General features: G+C 41.7%; 1 protein-coding gene across 2 annotated transcripts in view; it reads left to right on the top strand.

Moving 5' to 3' along the window:
- cltca (clathrin, heavy chain a (Hc)) overlaps positions 1–26,057 on the top strand; it is a 32,483-nt gene that overhangs the window by 3,113 nt on the left and 3,313 nt on the right. The window contains exons 2-30 of one of the 2 annotated variants that reach the window (XM_035177985.2): positions 5,425–5,632; positions 6,041–6,043; positions 8,848–9,116; positions 9,770–9,931; positions 10,039–10,152; positions 10,477–10,650; positions 13,408–13,605; positions 13,738–13,938; positions 15,203–15,355; positions 15,558–15,680; positions 16,441–16,578; positions 16,672–16,836; positions 16,960–17,140; positions 18,653–18,816; positions 20,616–20,741; positions 20,832–20,974; positions 21,195–21,429; positions 21,528–21,650; positions 21,742–21,887; positions 21,980–22,163; positions 22,254–22,446; positions 22,685–22,842; positions 22,931–23,203; positions 23,307–23,624; positions 23,904–24,035; positions 24,132–24,242; positions 24,335–24,505; positions 24,629–24,850; positions 25,147–25,167. In XM_035177985.2, the coding sequence (XP_035033876.1) occupies positions 5,425–5,632; positions 6,041–6,043; positions 8,848–9,116; positions 9,770–9,931; positions 10,039–10,152; positions 10,477–10,650; positions 13,408–13,605; positions 13,738–13,938; positions 15,203–15,355; positions 15,558–15,680; positions 16,441–16,578; positions 16,672–16,836; positions 16,960–17,140; positions 18,653–18,816; positions 20,616–20,741; positions 20,832–20,974; positions 21,195–21,429; positions 21,528–21,650; positions 21,742–21,887; positions 21,980–22,163; positions 22,254–22,446; positions 22,685–22,842; positions 22,931–23,203; positions 23,307–23,624; positions 23,904–24,035; positions 24,132–24,242; positions 24,335–24,505; positions 24,629–24,850; positions 25,147–25,167 (4,809 nt within the window). The remainder of the gene's footprint in view (positions 1–5,424; positions 5,633–6,040; positions 6,044–8,847; positions 9,117–9,769; positions 9,932–10,038; positions 10,153–10,476; positions 10,651–13,407; positions 13,606–13,737; positions 13,939–15,202; positions 15,356–15,557; positions 15,681–16,440; positions 16,579–16,671; positions 16,837–16,959; positions 17,141–18,652; positions 18,817–20,615; positions 20,742–20,831; positions 20,975–21,194; positions 21,430–21,527; positions 21,651–21,741; positions 21,888–21,979; positions 22,164–22,253; positions 22,447–22,684; positions 22,843–22,930; positions 23,204–23,306; positions 23,625–23,903; positions 24,036–24,131; positions 24,243–24,334; positions 24,506–24,628; positions 24,851–25,146; positions 25,168–26,057) is intronic. The other variant, XM_035177986.2, reaches the window with a different exon arrangement.

Here is a 26,057-nt window from a genome sequence, read left to right as displayed (position 1 = left end):
GATTTTGTGGACTATGTGTCGAGAGCTCATGTACAGAGCCAGCATCAAAAGCAAGCATTTAACTTGGTCTTCTGTCTTTGTCCCTGCTATTCCTTGAAAGTCTGCAGTCGTGTTTCCTCTGTCATCCGGTCAACATGCATAGCTTGCATATTTATAGATTATCCATTTATGTAGTGTAGTTAGGACTCCAGTTAAAAACTTTAATTGTTCAAGTGTCATTAAAATGCATTTATCTGAACTCCACAGATTTCTTTCAGTTTGTCATACACTTTGTATACTATCCTGGGAGTAGGTATTGGTATCATGAAGATTATTGATTATGGTATCTATATCAGGACAGTTGTACACAAAGAGTAAACCAATAAACACCAGGCAAATATAAAAGATGTAATTCTTTTGAATTAATGATGATTTATGTTTGAATGAATGAAATTCAAATACTGTGAGCATCAACTGCTGCCAAGGAGTTTATTGATGTTTCCACTTTAAAAATAGTTAAGTTGATATAATCCAAAAAAACCACTTCCTTTGCACATATGATTTATTAAGATGGCTTTTCAAGCCTTTCCTGTTTCAAATAGGCATTGTTGTGGATGTGTGGAGGGAAAACCAAGCCTCAGCTTATCAACGGTGTGTTAATTCAATACAGTTCTTCACATATGATTCCATAATTACATGGTAAAACACTGTTTACTTTCAGTGATGTTTTGTAAGTACCCACAGTAATCCTTTCAAAACATGTCATCAGTTAAATATCACTGCTAAAGCAATTACTAATCACTCAACAAAACCTTTTTGTTAAATGTGCAGCATGTAGTTTCCTGTTTTTGAGACAGGGGCCCCCGAATAAGTTAAACATTTTTTATAGATTTTTACAGAATATAGATAGATATTGTGGGAAGAAAACATATGCATTATTGTCATGTTTATTCTTATAAATCTTGCGGGTTTGCTTTAAATTAGATGCTTGTGTTCTGTGGAAGGCCTAAGTTTCCTTATTATACTTAAAAGATTGGGTTTAGGCTGGCAGACCAAAGGGATATAATTCAGATTTATTTTCAGCTGTTTGATTCTAAATGTAATCTGTTCATCACACCTACATTTATGGCATTAGTTTATTTGGACATGCTCTTATCACTTTACAAGGTTTGCATGTCACACTTTGCACTGGGCTAGTAACTGACCAGCTGAGATCCCGTGACTGGTGAGGAAACAGATCTGCTGAACACTTGAAATTCTGCGGCACTGTTTAAATATAAGATAAAGCGTACATTTGGGAGAAAAAGGAAACTGCAGTCCCAAAAACCACCTCAGCAGAACTGGCCTGGAGTGGAGACGGATGGGCTTCACAAATCCATGCAATCCTTCCGTCTTTTCCCCCTCCACTTTATCAGTAAAGGCAGCCCTCTTGCTCTTCACCCCTGGGCTGGTCACATGTCCCCTTGCTAGTGTCACATGATAGTGGAGGAGGCAGCACTGGGCCAGCCTGTTGTTTCAGTCCTAGTAGACAATGGGTCCCTGGTTTCCTGTTGTGGAGCACTGCAGTGAAGTGCTGCAAGCCTCAGCACATTACATGGCACATCCTTCTCTGACCTGCCTTGAACTTAACATGTGTGGGACACTCGTCTTTTTTTCGCTGAGCAAGATGCTGCTTTCCTTTTGAGGGATGAGGGTACAGGTTAAATCAACAGATGGGATTCCCTTTGGGTCATAAGGAGTAGGTCAAATCGGCTGGCTTATTCCTCCCCTGTGTAGCATTCAGTTGCATCCATCAGCTCAAATTTGTAGCTTTAAGTTGAACTTAAATCAAGTTTGATATACTTTCTTTCCTTGAGAGCACAGTATATTTTGAGCTGAATGACTGTGTATGGATAAGCCCTCATGAGCAGGGAAACATCCTCACTACAGTTACAGTACATTAACATGATGATGTATCAGTTAATTGTATTGAGCAAGAGTTCCATTAATAATAATGTTATTGATTTTGGGACCCATATCAGATGGATGCCTGATTACACCAGTTGAATGGAAGCTCTCAAGGATCAACATGAGGAATGTTTGTCACATATTTTAAATGGAATTGTTTTTGTTGCCATTCCAGCCACCAGGAAACATTTTTTTTGTACATACTACACCTGATAACATCTCTCAGGGATTTTTTTTGTATATCTCGCTTGAAACAACAGGTTGCACGAAAGTGGAAGCCGAAACATTCTTTATCAGGAAGTTGTGACCTTAGTCAACTCACTCTTGTGACTGGTAGTAGAGAGATGTGTCTCTGTAGTAAATCCTCAATAAAACCTCCAGTGAGGTAGCAGTAGATGGCACTCATTTCTTGACTCTCTTGATAAAAGACTCCTCGCAAGCTTAATCTTCTTAATTGAATGACATTAACCTCTGAAGTTTCTGTGAGGCTAATGTAGTACGACAGATTTGTGCGCTCTCCTTGCTGCAAAAAGAAAATATATTGCCTTGCAGAGACACTAATTTTGAGTATGTTCTCATATGAGCTCATGTCATAGAAGATGCAGTATTGAAAAGGATCAGAATGTAATGAGGCAGAGTTGAGTTAATGATTTATCCAAGGACTAATGATAGCAATGCATAATGTACTTGTCACTTGCGTCTCATGCTAGTAGTTTGATGTTGCAGTTGCACTTGCTAGCTCGGTGTTATAGTCATTAGCCTTCAGGAACTCTTTTGTAAATTGTTCCTCTTCTTCACTGTTTCTCCTCACATTTTCATCAGGACTCTATAATTTTGTTGATTGTCCTAGAGTACAACGATGGTCTCATTCTTCGCTCGGTTTTTCTCTTCTCACAACCCTGGTATTAATTAGCTGTTGATGAATTAAAAGCATCTGCCCGTCAAAGCTTGTTGCTGACTACTAAGCTGAACACAGCAGCACCAGGCCACATCAGGCCAGACTAAATGAACTGAATCATTTTCCAGAATGGTTGTAGCTCCACTGGATTGACCTGCTTTCACCAAATTCCTGCACATTGATGTCACAGTAGCATTAGCCCACAGCTGTGTTTTACTACAAGAAAACCAGTCTGACTGACCAGACTGTGGTGCGTTCCGTCTTCCAGCAGTGCAACATCTATCTGTATTTGTTGTGCTGTATTTACTTTACCTATGTCCCTTTTATTTAGGGACAGAGGTAGTAAATCTGACTAGAAAACTTATTTTTTATTAACAGAGGGGTAACCCTCCTTGCCTGCTTAATGTGTAGACGTCCCTTAGTCTGGTTTCCATAGATTAGAGAGTTGATTTTAAGAAAGTATATTCCCAAGGTCTCAGAGCTCACAATCACTGCATGGGGTTTTCAGATATTGTTAATAGAGACAAGTGCCCCTGTTTTAAATTCAAGTTCAGGATATAATGGAACCCAGTTCAGTACCTATATTTCAAGAAATATGTTTTTTTAGAATGTTGTGATGAAACAAACTGCTGTTAGTTATTACTGAAATCCAGTATGTTCAGGGTCTAATATATTTTCTCTCTGCGGGCCCTGTCCCTTTGTCTCATGTCATGAATAAATATTGCCTCAGTAAACAAGTCTTCCACACAGACAATGGCAACGATAAAGGGGCAAGGGAGCAGCGATGATGTCACTGCATGATGTCATCCTTTGCAGCAATAAAAAAAAGTGACTGTTGAAATCTTGCTTCAGATTAGTTTTCAGTTCTTTTCTTCGAGCTGGTAGTAACACTTGTTCTGCAAGGTCATGTATCGCAATGTCATCGAGAGGGAAACGGGTTACTCGCCAGTGAAAGAATGTGGGTGGGGCAGAGCCGTGGGAGGGTGTGTCCAGTCATTGATAAAAGGTGTTCCAACTTCGTTGAGCAGTTCCTGGAACTGTGGTTTGTGTTTGCTGATTAGCATTTGTGGATTTCTTTTTTATCATTAGCAGGCTTTGAAATGAACTCACCACCAGACATGAGTCAGCTGTGGCTGAAGCTGGCAAGATATGTAGCACCAAATATGATAGCAAAGTATTTTCCCCACAATGAATTGTATTGACATATTTACATTGACAACTCAGTTGTCTGGGACATATGAAAATTATATCAAAACATGGCTATTCCATTTGATTTAAAATTTGTTCTCCTAAGAGTTGTAGGTGATTATACTACATTTGTAACTGTGGTGTATTCCTGATAGGTTGCAAAAGTAGAGGAAGTTGCAACAGCAATATGTGACCAATTGGAAATGTTTCTGGTAGTTTCATTTCCCTCAGGCTTACTTCACAACCACCTTGCCATTTGCAATTGTTTAGCGGGAAGGCACTGGAATAATTTGTTCACTGATTGTGTCATTTGCCTGTCCATTGTCATTTGATTTAATATCATATTCCAATTTTGTAAACATGATGCATGGTTTGTTCTTGTATCAGAGTCTTGACTCCTTCTCAGAGCTGTTCTGGCACAGCAATCCAGTTTGGCTGCCTTAAGCAGGTAGTGCTGTGTCAGTTTCTGTGAAGCAGGCAGGATGCCCTGTTTCCAGCCTTGGCAGTAATCTTGGCTGCAGAGCTTGCTGGTATTTTGTGCTGCAAAGCAGTGCAACTACAGTCTTCAGCTTTTCTCACAGGATAATACTCTTAATTTCCTGTATCACACAGTTTGTTGTGCTGGGAGACCACATCTGTTAAACTGAGGCTACACTTCTGAACTCTGGTTTACTTTCTGTTTGATTGCATCAGCATTTCATTTCCTTTGGTTTACATCACACACAACATTAGGCACAAGCAATTGTAACGACAGATGTTGTCTTATTGCAGTGAAAGTGCTACATGTTGTCTTGACAAACTGCATCTGAACCAAATGCAATGAGCTGCTCAAAGTCACAGTTGAAAAGTTGTTGGCAGTCGGACTGCAGCATGACTAGAGTGTTGTGTAATACGGTTGTGGTTTCCTCCCTGGCCCATTCTTTGAGAACTTGGATGAGTACTCCACCCAGTCCATATCTCTGCCTGTTGTGATGAGCTCCATGTGTCCGAAGAGCTGCTCAGAGCTGCAAGGACACCTGATAGGCTGTGGTAGTGCAAGGCAGTTGAGTAGAGTCAGTGCCTTCTTATTGAACACTATTGTTGTTTGGTCAACATCAGGAATTTAAATTAATTGAACTGTTGAAATCATCATTGCTATGCACAATATTAACAAGTGGAACTCATAACCTGCTGACACTTACTGTCACTGGCTGATGACGTCCTCTATTTCAACACGTGGTTGCCCTGGCTCCTCTTGATAAATACTGAACTAATTTGAAGTGCAAATGAAATGATCTACCTCATCTCAAATAACAGCCTGAATGAGAGATTGTGGCATGAAGAATGTGATCTCATTGCTGTCATAGATTTTTCGCAAATCATATTCTGTATTTCAAAACTAACTTGTTTTTATTCCCATCCTTTTCTCATAGCTCCAAAACTTAGGGATCAACCCAGCCAACATCGGCTTCAGCACACTCACCATGGAGTCGGACAAGTTTATCTGTGTGCGGGAGAAGGTGGGCGAGCAGTCTCAGGTGGTGATCATTGACATGGCCGACCCAAATACACCTATCCGCAGGCCCATCTCAGCTGACAGCGCCATCATGAATCCAGCCAGCAAGGTCATTGCGCTCAAAGGTACGTCAGTGTTTTGGCATCACAGAAGCCACATTTCTTTAGATTAGCGTTAAATTATATTTTACAACTTCATCATATACTTCAATGTGATATTTTAACTCAGCAGCGCTCTGTTCAGACATGTTTGTTCAATATGACTGTATTGTCTATTTTATAATTGAGATTATTTTTAAATGATTTCCATCTAGTTATGTCCATACACATCCAGCTGTTTTAGTTTTTCCACTAAGAAGTACTTTTACTGGATGATTTCGAAACATTTGTGTGTAAATTTTCAAAATAGAGTATATTTATCCTTTTCGTTCAGCATCCATGATTGGTTTGACTTTTTTGTTGTTTTTGTTTTTGTCTTTTCTATGTTCTTTGTTTGTTTTTTGTTTACTTTACTGCTTTCTTATGTGTTTGCAGACGGTGAGTTGAAATTTAACTACTTCATTGTGGAAGTGAAATCCTGTTTTCAAGATGGTATTTAAGGACAAGTTACACAACTGAAAGGATCCCATTAAGTATACACAATAATTAAATGCACCATGACTAAAGCCATCAACACAAGTTTTTCTAAATCTTGGTCATTGAAAATATTTCTTTGTAAACAGGATTTAGCTTTCACAGCCTTACAGCTTGCTGGCATTCCATTATTTGTATTGTATGTACAAGTGATTGAGAACCCATTTTAAATGCGGTAATACCATGGGTAAAATGTATTTCATTTTAATTCACTTTCCTTCTCAATTTCCATTTTGAAATTCATGTCTTCTTCCAAGTGTTGTTTCACTTGTTTCCCAGCTGTTTTTCATGTTTGTGAATTAATTCAGTAATTTTTCATAAACGGTTACTATTGAGAGTTAAGGAGCTGCAGATCCCAACACCCTTATGTGTCCATCTGTCTGTGTTCAGCTCTTGGCCTCTTCCCCCTCTAACTAGTGAAATAACATTTAAAGAGCCAAACACTTGTCTTAGGACTTTTGGCTGACCTGTCTCCCTGTGGTCACAGTTGGTATGTTATGAAATTAATGGATGTCTAAGCCTCCATAGGCCTACAGATTTACTTGGGAAATGAGTTATTTTGCTTAAATTGATCCTTAAGGCACTGATTTGATCACAAGGTTTCTAGTCAATTTCCCATATGTGACTGTGAGAACTATTAACAGGGCTTGAAAGTGTGGATTGACATTAAATAGTGACCATTGGTTAGTTATAATGTTTTGCAATGACAAATGAGGATGTCATTTTCGTAGAGTTAATGCTGGGCTGTTAAGAGTAAAATAAATTGTGTATTTGTATGAAATTGCCTCTCCTGTTAAAATTATGTCCTGTTGACATTCTTTCTGAATGTCCTCTACTGAGGACGTGGTACAATGTGCAGTTGTAAATTGTGCTGTACTTTTATAGAGAGAACATATTGCTGACAAACATGTGACTTAGAGGCTTGAGCTTTACAATAGTGGAATTACTTAACACTATACTGCCTAGTTAAATGTTACACAATGGCTCTTTGCCTTCAGTTTGTTCTTTTTTGTTCAAATTTATTGTCTTTTTGCGGCAAAAATAAAAACACTGATTGCCAAAGTTAAAATTAAATGGATCCTCTTCTGGTTAGGACAGATCAGAATAAGCTTCTCACTAAAAACCAGTTGCCCTTAATCAGTGCACACCCCTCAGCAAACATGAATATGTCATTATGGGAACTGGTAGTTCAATGAAACAGGTAGCTGTAGTGTCTTATTAATCTTGGCTCAGGCTGTAGTACCGGTCTGTCCCTCTCTAATTATACATCATAGCCTCAGCATAGATCCCTCCTCCCTCTTTCCACCCCTCACTGTCTTCCCTGCTCAGTCTACCATAATGACGCTTCTCAGCCAACCTTGTCATGTGACGCAGTATGTAGCCCTGACCTTTTCATGCAACCATGATGTCTGAAGGATGGAGGCAGTGCGAGCACACACATCCCATCACCTTGAAAAACCGATGATTATTCAATGAAAAATCCTTTTGCTTGCTACAATTTGGCTGCTGCTGCTCCATTTTTCACAACGCTTATAGTTCTCTGATTCCATGGCTTAGTGATGGCAAAATGATCTTGACAGATGTGCTAACGCATTGGTCTTTGCTTTTTTTTCTCCCTTTCTTAATGAGTATTGAATAATGAACAAACAAGGAAGTCACACTGCTTAATAATTAAGCTTTAGTTCACAAAATTAACCCAAACTAATAAAACAAACAAAAATAAAACAAATCAGGTGAGTGAACCTTTTTTAAACATTTAGTCTCTCGTCTGGGATCAAGACGTCACAAAACATTGATCTGCAACTGTAGAAAATCAACCATAATCATGATTGGAAACCATTTCTCTGACTGTCTAAAACTACCCCTGCCCCTTAATTGTGCCTCCATGTGTCTGTTTAAATGTCGTATTCCACTGTTTGACAAATTGGCTCAGATGCAGATGTGTTGGCCTTCTTTGTGAGTTGTTTGTTTCTCGCTTCTACCCTCTGTATGCTTTGTTTCTCTCTGAGGGCTGTTCATTTGATGGGGTGGGCCAAGTAGTCGGACATAATGATTCATGACACATACTAAGTACATTTATAAAGAATCTTTCAGGACCTGTGTTTAGTTCAGTTAAATTATGTATCTATATTCTTTGATTCTTTTAAGTTATTGACCTGTGCTAAGGAGGGGTGTGCATGCATGTAGTCATTCTCACTCTCACAGAGCCACAAGGAGCACAAGTTAATACACATTGAGAATAACTCTTTTTCATTTACTTATATTTCAACATACATCTGGTATTGGGCAACACTACAGTTATGTGTTCTTATTGGCCTGTCAATTTATATTTTACCTATTGTGTGTAGAAAAATTGACTTGCTTGAGTACACATAATTGACACAGTGACACCTGGTGAAGCCTCCCATGAGGTCAAAATTATATTCACGGGTATTTTTTCTGCGCCTGTCTCACTACACTTCACTACATGACACAATTTCCGACTACAGCATGTATGGCATCCACGATCCATCGGCCATGGCCTCGTCGTTGCCTGATGACCTCTGTGCCATGACTACTGATGTTTCAAATTTGAATCTCCCTTCTATTTAAATTTGATGTGTTCTCTTTTCCAATGAACGTGTGTGTGTGTGTTTGTAGACATCCTGTCAGAAACTATAACATTCTTCTGGGGCCTGGCTCCTGCCCCATCTCTCCCCCTACTCTAGCCTCCAAAACCCTTCAGATTTTCAACATTGAGATGAAGAGCAAGATGAAGGCACACACCATGACGGACGATGTTACCTTCTGGAAGTGGATCTCCCTTAACACAGTTGCACTTGTGACTGACACTGCCGTCTACCACTGGAGCATGGAGGGTGACTCGCAGCCTGTGAAAGTCTTTGACCGCCACTCCAGCCTGGCAGGCTGTCAGATCATCAACTACCGCACTGACGCTAAGCAGAAATGGCTCCTGCTCATCGGCATCTCAGCCCAGGTACATTTCTGCTCATCTCTTCTGATTTAATACCAAACAGTAATTTCCATGGTTTAGTAACCTTTCAAACATTCTTTACAAACGGTAAAGCTGTTTTCAAGCATGGGTAGAGTCTCCTTTCACACATGCACAACGCAGCGGGATGTTCTTTGAACGTGTAGTTTCTTTGCACCTACGGGTTCAAAACCGCATGCTTTTTTTCTTGACCACACACAGACACTGGTGTCGGCTCTTGTAGCCACAAACTCTCTTGGTGTGTGTGCGCGTGCGTGACCACTCTTTCATCTGGAGATTTTAGTTTTCCTTTTTTTTCTTCCATTTTTGCGTTTTTCGCTTGTTCAACCCCCCATTGTTCGCAGTGAATCCAGCGGGGCATCCCCTGCTGTGTTCTCACATACTTTTTTGGGAATTTCTACGGACTTTATACTAGGAGGCCAGAGAGAGAAAGTCCGCAGATAATCCGGAGCCTCTCACTCTGACTTTTGCGTTCACACATGCACCTTTCAGACATGCACTGAATATGCAGTTCAGTGCATGTCTGAAAGCTTAAGTAACCTGCTCGCACTGCTAAGTAACTCAGCAGCTTTATATTTAGCATTGCTTAACCAGTTTGTTTTTCACATTTGTATGTAAACTGCTTTGTCCTTTTTCAGCAAAATCGGGTAGTGGGAGCCATGCAGCTCTACTCTGTTGACAGAAAAGTTTCTCAGCCCATCGAAGGCCATGCAGCCAGCTTTGCTCAGTTCAAGATGGAGGGAAATTCAGAGGAGTCAACTTTGTTCTGCTTTGCTGTCAGAGGCCAAGCTGGAGGAAAGGTAACTGGTGTTAATTCCATAATGGGGAAATACATGGATTTTGGATTTCTTATAGGAAAAATCATAGTGTGACAGTTTCAAACTTTTGATTTCTCTCTCTGACACAGTTGCATATCATAGAAGTGGGAACTCCACCAACTGCCAACCAGCCATTTCCAAAGAAAGCAGTGGATGTGTTCTTCCCTCCAGAAGCCCAGAACGACTTCCCTGTGGCCATGCAGGTATGTTTCCGTAGTTTGGCAGGTGGCTCAGGCAAAGCACAATCATCTGCTATTCTTAGAATACACATGTAAATTATACAGAGTAACTGTGTTCCCTCACAACATATTTTTTACAGTCAATTAATGGTTTTAGGGACACAGTTGTTCTAATATGATCTGTAGTTCCTAAGGATAAATCTAGTTACTCATCTTAAACTAATTACTCAATCTTTGGTTCTGTATTTGTCCCAGTTTCTCTTTGGAAAACCCTTTTGGGTGGTTTATGGTGATGTAAAATAATAATATTAACAGATATAATATGCATCTTTGTCTCTTACTTGACAGATAAGCTCCAAGCAAGATGTGGTTTTCCTTATTACCAAATATGGCTACATCCACTTGTATGACTTGGAGACCGGCACCTGCATCTACATGAACCGCATCAGTGGAGAGACCATCTTTGTCACCGCTCCACATGAGGCCACCTCGGGTATCATTGGGGTCAACAGGAAAGGACAGGTAAAAATGTCGACCAGTGCCCGTCCTATGCTTGGGGGCGAAAGTACAATGCTCTTTAGCATGGCTGCTCAGTATTTTTAATGTCAAAGTAAAATCAAACCAAATATTCTTCCTAACCTCAGCCAAAGAAGAACCATTTCTTTATTATCTTCTACTCATGTCAACAGCAATCACATGTCCAACAAATTGTTGACGAGCACAACTTCTAACATCAGCAGTTGCAATAACATTGCAGTTGCAATAACATTGTCGTCTTGTTTACCTGTCAACATCAGTCGGGCCAGGCTTTGCCAGGAGGCATTATAAATAATCCAAAGTGTAGTGTTTCACTCAGAGAGAGGGGATAGGGCTGTGTCTTACTGCTTTTGTAAAGCTGAACCAGAGAGGAGAACTGGATCCAGCCAGCTGATGAATAATGTTCAAGCCAGGCCACACACACCACATGAATTATTGAGTGAAGAGAGGAAAGCTGATCTGAAGCAGTGACGGATCTCGATGTATGCCATGACAGTGAAGTGTGTATGTGTGTACACACGTTGTGTGCACACATACACAGAGACAATGTCTAGGCCTCAGAGTGCCTCCAGTTGAGTGGGTTAGTTACCAACCATATTGGGAAAGTTATAACAAGAAATGCGTCACAACATTGCTTTTATCATACATTTTTTCTAATATACCTCTGTCTTTGGTCAACTGGCTTGCGTAAAGAAAAACTAAATACATAATTGGAAACTGTCTAATATTTATTTTGATTAGTTTGATTGGACAAACAGAATAGTGAAGAAAGGGGCTGAATATGCAGATATATGCTCCTGATAAAGGATGATATAATGGTAGTTTAAAATTGTTATTAAGTTGTGTTTGCACATTTACGTTTGTTGGGTTTATTAAGTATTCAGTCTGTAGTGAATGGTAAACACACAATCTGACAATCAACCCACAATAAATCATTCTGTTTCACACACAGTAACTGTCAAATGTGTGGAATTGGTCAGAAACTTTTACAGAAGTAAATGGTGGTTAACCACAGTCACAACCCTGCTCAACAGTGAAGTGTCAAGATGTTGAACTCATGGATTGACATTTTCTTTTAACCAATATGAACATGGTCCTCCTGGTCTCCTGTCATTTTTCTGATGATAAGTTGGTGTCTATTATCTACTTGTACGTTTCCACACTTTTTATTTGGAGCTATGAAGTGAGCGATGCCTTTTTGTTAGTTTGAGTTTGACTATCAGGATCTCTGATACCATGACTACCAGCGGGCAGCATGTATGTGAAGAACAGCTTCATATAAACCAGAGGAGTGCGAGAAAGCGACAGAGCAAGAAAGGAAAAAAGGGCCCACCACCAATTAGCACATGACGTGAAGTGGGAGGCACAGCCTAGTGCCACGTAATCCTCTTAGTGCTGGTCTTCTCATCCAATCAAATCTCCACCTCATCAGACAGAGACCTGTGATGTCTGCCTGCAATTTTACTATTCCCTGTATCAGTTAGTGTGGTTGTGTCTAGGCTAGTGTTTCACTTGTTGACACTACAGCTCATGTATCATCTGACACGTGGTGTTGTGTTGTTAAGAAGGGTTTTTAAGCAAGATTTCCACCAGACTCTGATCATTGTATTTACATGGAATAGGACATATTAAATGGTTTTGTTCAATTTGTTTACCTGAATCTTAACTCAAGTCTTCAGAAACATGTCAAGCAAGGCTTTGGACAGTATCCACTCCTTTCTTGTATTTACTAACTAGTTTCTGTTTATATGAACCCTGAACTTTTGGTTGTCCTTTTAATTTTTCAGACACTGAATCCTCCCCCTTGCATTCACAACATCTGCATGATTAGAACTGAATTTCCACTTAGGGACCTATTGCGACTCCATGTTTTCTATCCATCTTTTATCTAAGCCCCCTTCAATTAGTCCACTTACATTATCGTAAGTGACCCTGCTTTAGTGGCTGGAAGAATGAGGTCTATTCACTCGTGTTAAAAGCTGGGGTACTGACCTGCTGGGCTTGTTTGTAGAGGCGCCAACACTGGTAGTCTTTCTCCTTCACCACCACCCCCTCCCCTTTCCTCCGTCCTGTTCTTTTATTTGACTTGTTCCCCTTTCTCTCTCGCTCTGTGTTGCCGGACGGCTCACAAAAGCCATGCGTTACACTGACCTACTAATAATACATTTGTATTCAGCATCAACCAAAGGCCAGACAGAGTTTAATGGAGTTATCACATGACTCTCTTCCAGAAGAAGAGAACCTGCACTAGCCTCAGCTACCAGTGTAGTAGGCAACATGGATAATCAATTGCTGACCCTGTTGTCTTTTTCCTAATCCGCTGTTGTGCAGTTAAATTCTGCATTTTACAATAATACAACTGTTTACATGCGTAGGAGACAATCTATTACACTGGCACCTGCATGCCCAGTGTACATGAGTGGTCACTTGATATGCGTTTTCAGGCATGTTAGTATGGACGAGGATAAAAACTAATACAGAGCCGAAACGCTTGTGTGGACAGAGATGGTTTTAATTTGAAGACAAAGTTTTCTAAGGAAAACATAGATGTATGGATGCTGCCTCAGTAGCTCTTTTACATTCCAGGAAAATTGCTTTTTTTTAAAGCAATACTTCATCATCAGATTTTTGCAAAAAAGGGTGGGTGGGGGTCAAATCTGGCAGCATGATTACACAGTGTCCCCCTTCTCTGGTCCCTAGTGCACTTTACTAAATCAGTCTCTGTATTCCCCCTTAACACAGGTGCTGTCCGTGTGCGTGGAAGAGGAAAACATCATCCCCTACATCACCAACGTCCTGCAGAATCCAGACCTGGCTCTCCGCCTAGCGGTCCGCAACAACCTCGCCGGCGCTGAAGAGCTCTTTGCGCGCAAGTTCAACAACCTTTTTGCTGCTGGCAACTTCTCTGAGGCTGCCAAAGTAGCTGCCAATGCACCAAAGGTACTCATCCTGTTTGCATAGGATTAATTAACAGGTCTCGGTTGTAGTCTGAACACAAATGTACTGACCGATGTTGTCTTTTATCAGTTGTTCAGATCTATTCTTACCCTCAGTTGACCTTTCCCCTCTCAGGGTATCCTTCGTACCCCAGACACCATCCGTCGCTTCCAGAGTGTTCCGACTCAGCCAGGCCAGACCTCCCCCTTGCTCCAGTACTTTGGTATCCTGTTGGACCAGGGCCAGCTCAACAAGTTCGAGTCCCTGGAGCTCTGCAGGCCCGTCCTGCAGCAGGGGCGAAAGCAACTTCTGGAGAAGTGGCTGAAGGAAGACAAGGTATTGTAGATCAGCCTCCATCTCTGCCTCCACTCACAGGAAGAGGCTCTTCCTGAGCTGCCTATTTGTTTACATGACTTTTCTATTATCTTGGATCATGTGAGATCATTGTTATGTAAGGAGTTTGTGAAGTTTCACTGAGAAACGTTTTGGTGGCTCAAAGTGCCTTCATGCTAAGAATTTTTTTTCCAGGGGCTGTGATTTTTTTTTTTAATGTTCACTCATTTGATAATGTTAACATATATAATAGTAATTTGTAGTGGTGCACCGATGTATCGGCCGTATATCGGTAGCGGCCGATATTCGCCTCGTTTACTGCCGTCGGCGTATCGGTAATAAACTTGACTTTCACCGATAACATTGGCCGATGTTCATTGGTATGTTTTCTGCAGCCTGCCAATCTGGCATCCAGATTATGGTACACTGACGCCGGGTTTACACCGGGCCCTGAAGCGCAGCGCAGCGCAAAGGAAAGCCAGGCGCCTCCCATCCACCCCTGTTAAACCTTTTGTTTCACCGATGGTTTCGAGCAGCGAGCGTATCGCACCAGGAAACAGACTGAAAAATGATTTTAAACGATATAAATGACATATTTTATATGATATAAATGATCAAATATGCATCCCATACTTTGTATTCCCCTTCTGTTGTCCTGGAGTTTTAATTTTCCCAATCACATAATTAAATGTCCCCCTCTGCCCATCCACTACAGCCACACAAGCAGTCATATAGATAAAAAGAGAGAGAGGGGGGGGCTAAAGGCTTGCTTGGAGAATACGTCATTTACCCCCGACACCCGACATTGAACGGGTTACATACAACAACAAGCGGAGAATCGCAGGCTGACCAGCGCGGAGAAATGCGGTCCGGTGTGAACAGCCAGGCGGCTTTTCTGTTTTTCATATTATTCAAGTAATAAACAAATATCGGTATCGCTATCGGCTAGATTGTTGTTTTAAATATCGGTATCGGTATCGGCCAAGAATTTCCATATCAGTGCATCCCTAGTAATTTGTATATTATTGTAATATTGTATTTTTTTTAAAAACATACATTCATACATTTGGCATTCTTTTCTTTAACATGCTGCATATGACCACCTGATTTTGTGTTATCAATTAAGCTAAAACAACAAAAAAAGAGTTGGCGGTCATGGCTGAGGATGTTGACTGTATAGTCATCACATCACAACCTTTCGGTTTCTTAGGGCATTAATTGTAGTTTGATTCATTCCAGTGCTGATGTTACTTGTCCTACTTTTCAGTTGGAGTGTTCAGAGGAACTTGGTGACCTGGTGAAGGCAGTGGATCCTACCTTGGCTCTCAGTGTCTACCTGAGGGCCAACGTCCCAAACAAAGTCATTCAGTGTTTTGCAGAGACTGGTCAGTTCCCCAAGATCGTCCTGTACGCCAAGAAGGTATGTCTGTCTGGCTCAGATAGTATTTGAGCTCTTTTAGTTTTCATTTTCCCAGACTTCCAAAGTGCACAGAGAAAACACACTGTGCAAAATGAATCCAGAACAGAAAACCATCACTAATTGTGTGTTTGTGTGTGTGTGTGTGAGAGAAGTATAAAAGAATAAGAGCACTTATTGCTGGATTTTTACAATTTTTTTCCAGGTGGGCTACACTCCAGACTGGATCTTTCTGCTGAGGAATGTTATGCGGATCAACCCAGAACAAGGCCTGCAGTTTGCCCAGATGCTTGTTCAGGATGAAGAGCCGCTGGCTGACATCACACAGGTCAGAGGAAGGGAGCAGGGATTTCAAAATTATAAATAAACGGATGTTGGCTTTCAGTTTGATTATATTAATCTGAGTGGAAGAGGTCTCTCTTTAAGAACTCAACATTTCTACCTTACTCTTATTAAAACTTACAAAGATTGTTGTGTGAGTTCAACAACTGTTGCAGAAACTAGGGTTGTAGTTTTTGAGGTTTAGGTGCGTTCAGGCTATAATTATCTGAAGAAAAATAAACTTTGTGACCTCTGCATATCCCAAGTTTGCAATTAAGCAATTTGGCCTTGAACTTTACTTGAAATCAAAGTAGTATTTGACTAAGTCACATGACATGCCAGCATCTGTGAACCTCAGCAATCCTTTAATATATAGGAACTGCACCTCTTCCTTTGCTTCCTGCCACTGCAGACTCTCTGCACTGCAAATGTCAACTGCTGACACAGCGCTCTGTATTGCCTAAAGTGCTGTACTGGCAGGTAAAAAGACTTTTAAGAATAACACACATTGCATCAGAGGCTGTCCTCGAGCGTTGGAAGAGGAAATGTGTTGTAGTCAGCCAACTTTTACTTTACATTGTAACTGGTCTTTTAGAGAAGTTAAAAAATGTCAGTGCTACATAACTGTAGGAGACTGCAGTAGGACTATTGTTTACTATTAACTATAGTGAAGTAGTACTTCATTTAGTACAAAGGAACGGTTGTAACAGTTACACAATCTTGGTTCCTCCTTGAGAGTTGTTTAACAAGTTTCTATGTCTGTCCAGATCGTGGATGTGTTCATGGAGTACAACCTGATCCAGCAGTGCACGTCATTCCTCCTGGACGCTTTGAAGAACAACAGACCCTCAGAAGGACCCCTGCAGACTCGGCTGCTGGAGATGAACCTCATGCATGCTCCACAGGTAGACACGTGCACATACTTTACTGAAAGGAATTCAATGAATAAAACAAATCATTTATTATAACTTTTTTGTTTCTTTATGTTATGGGTGCAGGTTGCTGATGCTATCCTAGGCAACCAAATGTTCACCAACTACGATCGTCCCCACATCGCCCAGCTGTGTGAGAAGGCTGGACTCCTGCAAAGGGCTCTGGAGCACTACACTGACCTGTACGACATCAAGCGGGCTGTTGTGCACACACACCTGCTCAACCCAGAGGTAGGCTACACTCACCAACTGAGGATAATTTAATTAAAACTAGAAGCGATTATTCTTTGTTGTCAATTTTTCACATGTTGCACAACCAACGAACTAAAATAAAATTTCCTCCTGCACTTTCAGTGGCTGGTGAACTTCTTTGGCTCGCTGTCAGTCGAAGACTCTCTGGAGTGCCTCAGGGCCATGTTGTCGGCCAACATCCGCCAGAACCTGCAGATCTGTGTCCAGGTGGCTTCCAAGTACCACGAGCAGCTCAGCACACAGTCTCTCACTGAGCTCTTTGAGTCATTCAAGAGCTTTGAAGGTGAGATCACAGATTTAATGAAAGCATACTGCTTCATTTGATATTTAAATCTTTTTTTTTTTTTTTTTACTGTAATCAGCAATTCAGACAATAAGAATATTGGGCGTTTTTTAAGTTCATAGACTCTGATGGCATGCTTGGTCAGTCAGAGAGACAAAGTATTGAAAAGTAGCAATACAATGTTTTGTCAAATGGGACAATTAACCTACATATTCCTGTCTCCAGCCAGACATTAGATTAACATTTGACTTGTCTCTTAGTTATGCAGCCATTCCCTCCATTCCCTCCTGCCCATGTACTAAGATAGATGTTCCCCAGCTATCAATTACACAACTAGGTCAGAGGAGAAGCAGGACAATCAATAGATTGTACACAATGTCCAGGAGGTGATTTATTGCCACAAATATTATTAATGAAATACCGTAGCTTAAAGGTTAGAGGTGGGAATCTCCAGGCACCTTTCGATTCAGAGGGCTACGATTCAATGACAAAACGATTATCGATGCATCAAAGAATTTTATTTCTATACAGGATTCATTTTTTTATTACTATGTGACTACTTCACGTGTGCTGTAATTTACAAAATAAGGTTTTCAATTCAAAAATTGGACTACAACAGTCCTTCTACAACAGTGGTCAGTGCTCTCCACGTTGATTTGAAATGAATTCAGTTTAGACTTGTGTGCTGCATCTTTAGCCTTTACTGTATCAGGGTCGCTTCTTCTGCAACAATGTATTAAAAAAAAACTCTGCATTGTGTGATAATCTGCGGGAAGAACTTCTCTCCTGTCTGCAGTGTGTGTGTGTGTGTGTGTCTGTCTGTCTGCCCCGTCTTTATCGCTCACAAAAACTGATACCTCATGTATTTAGTTTATAATCGATGAATCCGGATCATTCTGGTCACTTGAACCCTGATGTCCTGGCTGTGCGTGTCTCCTGTTGTGTGTCCCAGATCAACTTCATGCACATGATGCACACATGTTTAAAAACGTGCATTATAAACTCTGGAGCAAATCAACAAACACAAAGTACACGTCAGTACTGTTCAGGTCCTAATAACTGATTAGTGTCAGTGTTTATTGTTAAGGTGTAAAGTGAGCGCAGGTCAGCGGGAGAGTGGAGGGAGGACACTAACACAGGAGACTCTGACATGGTAAAAGATGACTGGACCTTAATTGTGCATCTGTCCTGGTCCTGAAGCAGCGGGGGTTATAGTTATGCAGCGGCGGGACATCGCTAAAAAAAGGAATGTAGCAGAAATCGATTATGTTCTGTCTCTGCATCGTTGCAGAGTGATCCGCATCTAAGAATTGAGAAATTTCCCCACCTCTAGTAAAGGATAATAAGTAAGCTATTTGGAATCTGAAGTCATGGAGCTAAATTTAGATTTCAATTTATATAATGGTTTTTCAGTATGTATTGGTGTATCTGTAATGCTGTCATTAGATTGAAGGGAGCTGATGTCTTGCATGTTGTTTGAGTCTTTTTTTAACGGACCTTTCTTTGTCTCAGGTCTGTTCTACTTCCTGGGCTCTATTGTGAACTTCAGTCAAGACCCTGAAGTTCACTTCAAATACATCCAGGCCGCTTGCAAGACAGGCCAGATAAAAGAGGTGGAGAGGATCTGTCGAGAGAGCAACTGCTACGACCCTGAGCGCGTCAAAAACTTCCTCAAGGTAAATCTGAAGTGACAACACAACCACTACAGCTTTCTTCTGTCTTCCTTCGAGTTCCTGTTTTAACATCCCCAGTTCCAGTCTGTTTTCATTCATATCGCATATCATAGCTCATAGTTTATCTTTAAAGGCTATGTAAATATGATTTAGGAGCCAACAACTGTTTGTTGTGTAAACACAGTTATGTAATGGCATCCTGAGAAGAGAACAAAGTCGCACTCCCTCTGAGTGTGTTGTGATCAGAGCTTTGCAAGCATGTTCCTATTAGTGCATGTACAGGTGCGTGTTAGTCCCTCACTGTGATACCGTCTGCCTTCCCATGTTTATGAAGTGAGAATTCTCCAGCTATGATCAAACATGACACCCTGGTGGACTCGCACATTTTTTGCTACCTTTCTGTACAGTACTTTAAACACACATGTCTCCTGCCCACCATGGAGCTCTTAAAGCAGAAACGCTGTGGCAACACCTTATTCTTGTACGGCCTTTGGTCTACACACAGCATGGCACAGCTATGCTACTGATGCTAGATATGCTAACCAGATATATTGTGCAGGCCTGGTGAGAGTGGATTCTAGCGGGCCCAATCTGACCTGGATTGTCTTTTTGTTGGCTCGCCTGTACACACTGCAACTTTACTCAGTTTCGCTTGTGTGTTTCGGGGGCCGTTTTCAAGGGGCTTTGCAACACTACAACACCTTGCCAAGAAAAGGAAGGGAGGGGCAAGATGTGGCTAACAATGCTTTTCATTCATCCATCAAGCAACATCTAGTGGCAGTGAATATATTATATATAACCTTTAAAATGCTACATGTTATTAAAAGACAATTTTAACAGATTAACACTTCCTATAGATTGGAAATTACTACCATTATTTCAAGCAGATCTACAGCAATTGGCCTGTATCGGTTAAAAATGTTCAGCCAACCGTCCTGATGGCAGTCAATTATCTTTTGTGCTTTTCTCCTTTGTCTTTGGAATGGCAGGACATGTATCAGGTAAATCTATCCCTGCTCACAGAACCAAACCTCGCCTGTTTTTTTTCATCCTTGATCCTTAACTCTAGGCACAGGATTGAAACTGGGATTTGTATGCAGACATGCACTATTTGCTCATACACTGCAATCCATACAACCACTGGGGTGTAACAAGTTTCTTGGCGTACAACATAGTGCTGAATGTTTTCTGTGTGACTGTTGGACAAGTTAGGAGCATGGGCTCCATATTGAGAAGTTTAAGGACATTCAAGATGTCTGTGTGGTCAGTGTGTCGTCCTGTAACAGAGCCTCTAGTCCGTGCAGCATGTTCTTGGGTAATATTAACAATGGTGCACAATCCCAGTTTGTTAATCCTGTATGAGTGTGGATGGCAATGCACTCCAGTGCATTGTAGGATAGAGGACTAGTGGTCAGTGCTACCTGATGGTGACCTGGCAACTCGCAGCTCTCCTCCTAATGAGAAAGAAAGCTGCTTTAGGATACTTAGAGGTCTTGTTCTAATGTGAAACACATTAGTTTTACATCAATCATCCTCTAGCCTGTGAAGTGTGCCATCAGTTTGTTGTAGTGGCAAACCTTTTATTTTGTTTCCCCCTTTGATATTGTATTGTGTAATATTTGAAGGTTGATTTACCTGGAAAATGCACCTGGAAAATCCATCATACAGAAACGAGTCATAATTGAACTAAGAGTTTCCTGTGGTGCATCAAGTTTGGCTGATGTTTTGTCGCTCTTGTAGTTGTTTTTATGTTGGATACCATATCTTGCTGACTCTCTCCCTCCGCTCTTTGTGGCGAACAGGAAGCCAAACTCACCGACCAGCTGCCGCTCATCATCGTCTGTGACCGTTTCGACTTTGTCCATGACCTGGTCCTCTACCTGTATCGCAACAACCTGCAGAAGTACATTGAGATCTATGTTCAGAAGGTGAGGCTCACTGCAAAAAACACTGAAATTACTATTACACAGCATCCTTACATTACAGACATAAGCTAAATGAGATTGATTGTGTTCCAGGTGAACCCTAGCCGTCTGCCTGTTGTGGTTGGTGGTCTGTTGGACGTGGACTGCTCCGAGGATGTCATTAAGAGTCTGATCCTGGTCGTCAGGGGACAGTTTTCCACTGATGAACTGGTCGCTGAGGTTGAAAAGAGAAACAGGTGCTGCACTGCTCCATGTGAATGTTTCAGATCAATACATGTTGTGGTGACAATGGTTTTAAAGTTAAATAATTGATAAATTACAGTAATCTAAATTAAAGGCATTGAAACAAATACTGATCCCAAAGTGGATGACCATGTCGATCTATTGTCCCAAATAGGATCTGACTTGTACTTCATGCAGATCTGAGCAGCCACTGTGAATGTCTTTGTCTCACAGACTGAAGCTGCTGCTGCCATGGCTGGAGTCTCGTATCCATGAAGGCTGCGAAGAGCCAGCCACCCACAATGCCCTCGCCAAGATCTACATCGACAGCAACAACAACCCAGAACGCTTCCTGCGCGAAAACCCGTTCTATGACAGCCGTGTGGTGGGAAAGTACTGCGAGAAGAGAGACCCCCACCTGGCCTGTGTGGCCTATGAGAGAGGACAGTGTGACCAGGAGCTGATCAATGTGAGGATGAATCTTTGTTCTGGCCTCTGACTATGTGTCTAAATGTGCTGCCTTTAACTGCCTTTGCTATTGTATTTATAATTTTTTTTCCACATCAGGTCTGCAATGAGAACTCCCTGTTCAAGAGCCTTTCTCGCTATTTGGTCCGTCGCAAAGATCCTGAGCTGTGGGCTAGCGTGCTGCTCGAGAGCAACCCCTTCAGAAGACCACTCATTGACCAGGTACTAAACTAAACTCAAGGCAAGTTTCATCTCATTCATTACTGGAGCCTTATGCTTTTCTAAACTTCTGTTCCCTTGTACCTGCTCTCAGGTGGTGCAAACAGCACTGTCAGAAACCCAGGACCCAGAGGAGGTGTCAGTCACAGTCAAGGCCTTCATGACCGCAGATTTACCGAATGAGCTCATTGAGCTGCTGGAGAAGATTGTATTGGACAACTCCGTCTTCAGTGAACACAGGTATGTAGCGTTAACATGTCAAAGTTTTCACTGTTGTCCAGAATCCCAAAATTAAGGTGTGCTAAAAGTTCTGTGTCTTCTCACTCCCACAGGAATCTGCAGAATCTGCTGATCCTGACCGCTATCAAAGCTGACCGCACTCGTGTGATGGAGTACATCAGCAGGCTAGACAACTATGACGCTCCTGATATCGCAAACATCGCCATCAGCAATGAGCTCTTTGAGGAGGCCTTTGCCATTTTCAAGAAGTTTGACGTCAACACTTCTGCTGTGCAGGTCGGTCATTATCTCTTATACAGCTAGACTAATAACTTATTGATTGGTTGAAGTGTTGATTGTTCCTGTTTTTTCTATTTTCCTCCTTAGGTGCTGATCGAGCATATTGGCAACCTGGACCGGGCCTATGAGTTTGCAGAACGCTGCAATGAGCCAGCTGTGTGGAGCCAGCTGGCTAAGGCTCAGCTACAGCAAGGCCTAGTTAAGGAGGCCATCGACTCCTACATCAAAGCTGATGACCCCTCTGCGTACATGGAGGTGGTGCAGGCTGCTGATAAAAGTGGTAAGGAGAGAACGTATTGTGACCTCATCAATCACTATGAACTGAGTTTTATTCATTCGCCGCATTAATTTAAATCAATATGGAACACATCAGCTTATTATACAGGGGTATTTGCTGAAAGTTGCATTATTAGTCAGTATTGGCGCACAATGCAGTCAAGGTAGTATTCCACATCTACCCCAAAAAAAGGTGGATTCATGTGGAAACACACCTTGATGTTACTGTCCATGTGTTTCAGGTAACTGGGAGGACTTGGTCAAATTTCTTCAGATGGCTCGTAAGAAGGCCCGTGAGTCCTACGTTGAAACAGAGCTCATCTTTGCTTTGGCCAAAACCAATCGCCTGGCAGAACTGGAAGAGTTTATTAATGGACCCAACAATGCTCACATCCAGCAGGTTAGCCTCACTCTCACACCAGACTCTGTGAATCAGCTGTCAGGTCAACACAATGACACAGTGAATCTTTATTTAATCTGTCCTGCAGGTCGGTGATCGCTGCTATGATGAGAAAATGTACGATGCCGCAAAGCTGCTGTACAACAATGTCTCCAACTTTGGCCGTTTGGCTTCGACCCTCGTGCACCTTGGGGAGTACCAGGCTGCAGTGGACGGCGCCCGCAAGGCCAACAGCACCCGCACCTGGAAAGAGGTGTGCTTCGCCTGCGTGGATGGAAAGGAGTTCAGACTGGCCCAGATGTGTGGTCTCCACATTGTGGTTCACGCTGATGAGCTGGAGGAGCTGATCAACTACTACCAAGTAAGCAGGAAATGAAGGCATTATTTTGCGCTATTTTAAAAACCTAGCTCACATACATAAACGCACATTTACCAAATCCAAAATCCTCTCCCTTCTCTTTCAGGACCGCGGTTACTTTGAGGAGCTGATCACAATGCTGGAAGCCGCCCTGGGCCTGGAGCGCGCTCACATGGGAATGTTCACAGAGCTGGCCATTCTTTACTCCAAGTTCAAGCCCCAGAAGATGAGAGAGCATCTGGAGCTCTTTTGGTCCAGAGTTAACATTCCAAAGGTGCTGAGAGCAGCAGAGCAGGCGCACCTGTGGGCCGAGCTTGTCTTCCTCTACGACAAGTATGAGGAGTTCGACAACGCCATCATCACCATGATGAACCACCCGTCGGACGCCTGGAAAGAGGGACAGTTCAAAGACATCATCACAAAGGTACAGTTTGATATCACTGATTTTTTTGTTTGTTAAATACTGATTGTATTAATCTTTTCAGTTGAAATTACACAAATCTAAAATGGAGATTTCATGCCACTTGCGCCTGTTCTCTTCATTTCAACTGTGATTTTATGTATTATTGCCTATATTATTATGTTATAAAAGCCTGCTATACTGCAAAATTATAATCTGCCTCATGTCTCATGTTGCACTATATGTCCGGATCCAGTGTTTATCATCTTAAAATAATTCTCTTTCCCTCTGAACCCTGTGTAGGTGGCCAACGTGGAGCTGTACTACAAAGCCACCCAGTTCTATCTGGAGTTTAAGCCCTTGTTACTGAATGATTTGCTCATAGTGCTTTCTCCCAGACTGGACCACTCCCGTGCTGTCAACTTCTTCAGCAAGGTACACATCAATACACTCTGATAATGATAAAGGAATATGATTGAGATGTTCTATGTTTGCCAGGATTGATATTATTATTGTACTCCGTGTTCACAGGTGAAACAGCTGCCTCTGGTCAAACCATACCTGCGGTCAGTACAGAACCACAACAACAAATCAGTCAATGAAGCACTTAACAATCTCTTCATCATAGAGGAGGACTATCAGGTAAGAGGCAGGACCACGGTATTGAATCAAATCTTTTTCTATCTCCCAAATTCAACCCTCATTTAATTTACTGTTTATGTCTCTCCTGTTAGGCTCTGAGAACATCAATAGATGCCTACGACAACTTTGACAACATCTCGCTGGCCCAGCGCTTGGAGAAGCACGAGCTGATTGAGTTCAGGCGAATCGCCGCCTACCTCTTCAAGGGCAACAACCGCTGGAAACAGAGTGTGGAACTCTGCAAGAAGGATAAACTCTATAAGGTGCTTTTCAACTTTCTTTTTCCAACCATGGTTCAATCATCACCACTTATATTTCAGATGAACTGCTATAATTGACTTGAGACTATTCCAAAATCTGTCTGTGCTCTCCTGTCTCCCTTGCAGGATGCCATGCAGTATGCATCAGAGTCCAAGGACACAGAGCTGGCAGAGGAGCTGCTTTCCTGGTTCCTCATGGAGAACAAGAAGGAGTGTTTCGCTGCCTGCCTGTTTACCTGCTATGACCTGCTGCGACCTGACGTGGTGCTGGAGACCGCCTGGAGGCACAACATCATGGACTTTTCTATGCCATACTTCATTCAGGTCATGAGGGAATACCTCAGCAAGGTGGGTCAGCTGTGTTCTTTTCAGCCTGGAGTTAAGTGAACTGGGAATTAAATGGTTTTAATTTAAATGCAGGCTGTATTGCTGTAAAAATACTGTCATCTGGTCAGAGTCGAACAAAGCCGATGTGAATATTCACACACAATCACAAAGTTCTCACCCACACTTTTTTTTTTAATATGAAACAAGCTTCAAATACTTCATGATGGCTTTCTGTTAGTCTTCCTTCTTTACCAGTTTTCTTTATGGGGGAAATTATTTTAATTTTCTTCTACTATGCTGCACCTCTTCTCTTCCAGGTTGATGCAGTTACAGAACAGGTGAAAGTTAAAAGCTATTAGTATTGAGCTTGGAAGACTGCAGCCTTGAGTGTGCATGGTTTTAGCTATACCACGCATTACACTCTCACTACGACAGTCTCTGAGACATCTTTCAGGCTGATGCATAGTATCCGTAGGGCGTCGTTGTAGATACAGTCTAATCCAAGTTTTTTTTTTTTACCATATATCTACATATATAAATCGGCGTTTCCCACGTCTTTCTCACATGGAACAGATTGAGTGACAGGTACAAAGACTAGAGTGATAGAAGAGTTCTGGCGTGAGAGAGAAGGAACTTATGGATGAGGAATAAGATGATGTTTTTAAGGAGAAAAGACCGTTTCTTTGTGAGAAACGATTGAAACCTAGTTAACTCACTTTGCATCAGATTAGAAGTGGCATGTTTAGTAACATTAGTTTGCCCTTGGTTGTAAAGTAGAAGCAGGCAGCAACACCTATTCAATTACAAGTTAAATTAAAATACGTTGTCTATCGAGCTAGGTTGATGGAGAAAATGCTCAATTAATTGCTTAAATCGTGGTTATTTTACAGTCTGACTTTTATTCTTTATTTGCTGCTAAAAAGTGGATCAGCTTCAACAAGTATTACAAATTCTCTTTAACTTCACTTCGTTTCCTCACAGTCAATGACACTACACAATATACAGCTGTGTGTTTGTTTTTGTTGATGTATTTTGATGGTTTTACTTAATTTTCACTAACTGGAACCGGCATGCGTAACATGTAAAAGGAGCCTGTTGGTTGTGCCTGGTTTTCTTTAGAAACCTTTGACCAGTAATGAGCACCCGGCACGAGACTAACCCCGCTCTCCCTCCTCCTCCCCATCTCCATGCTGCAGCCAGTTATTGGCAGCCAGCACTGTAACACACA

Source organism: Hippoglossus stenolepis, chromosome 15, assembly GCF_022539355.2.
Source record: "Hippoglossus stenolepis isolate QCI-W04-F060 chromosome 15, HSTE1.2, whole genome shotgun sequence".
NCBI lineage: Eukaryota > Metazoa > Chordata > Actinopteri > Pleuronectiformes > Pleuronectidae > Hippoglossus > Hippoglossus stenolepis.
This window is presented reverse-complemented; position numbering and strand designations above follow the sequence as displayed.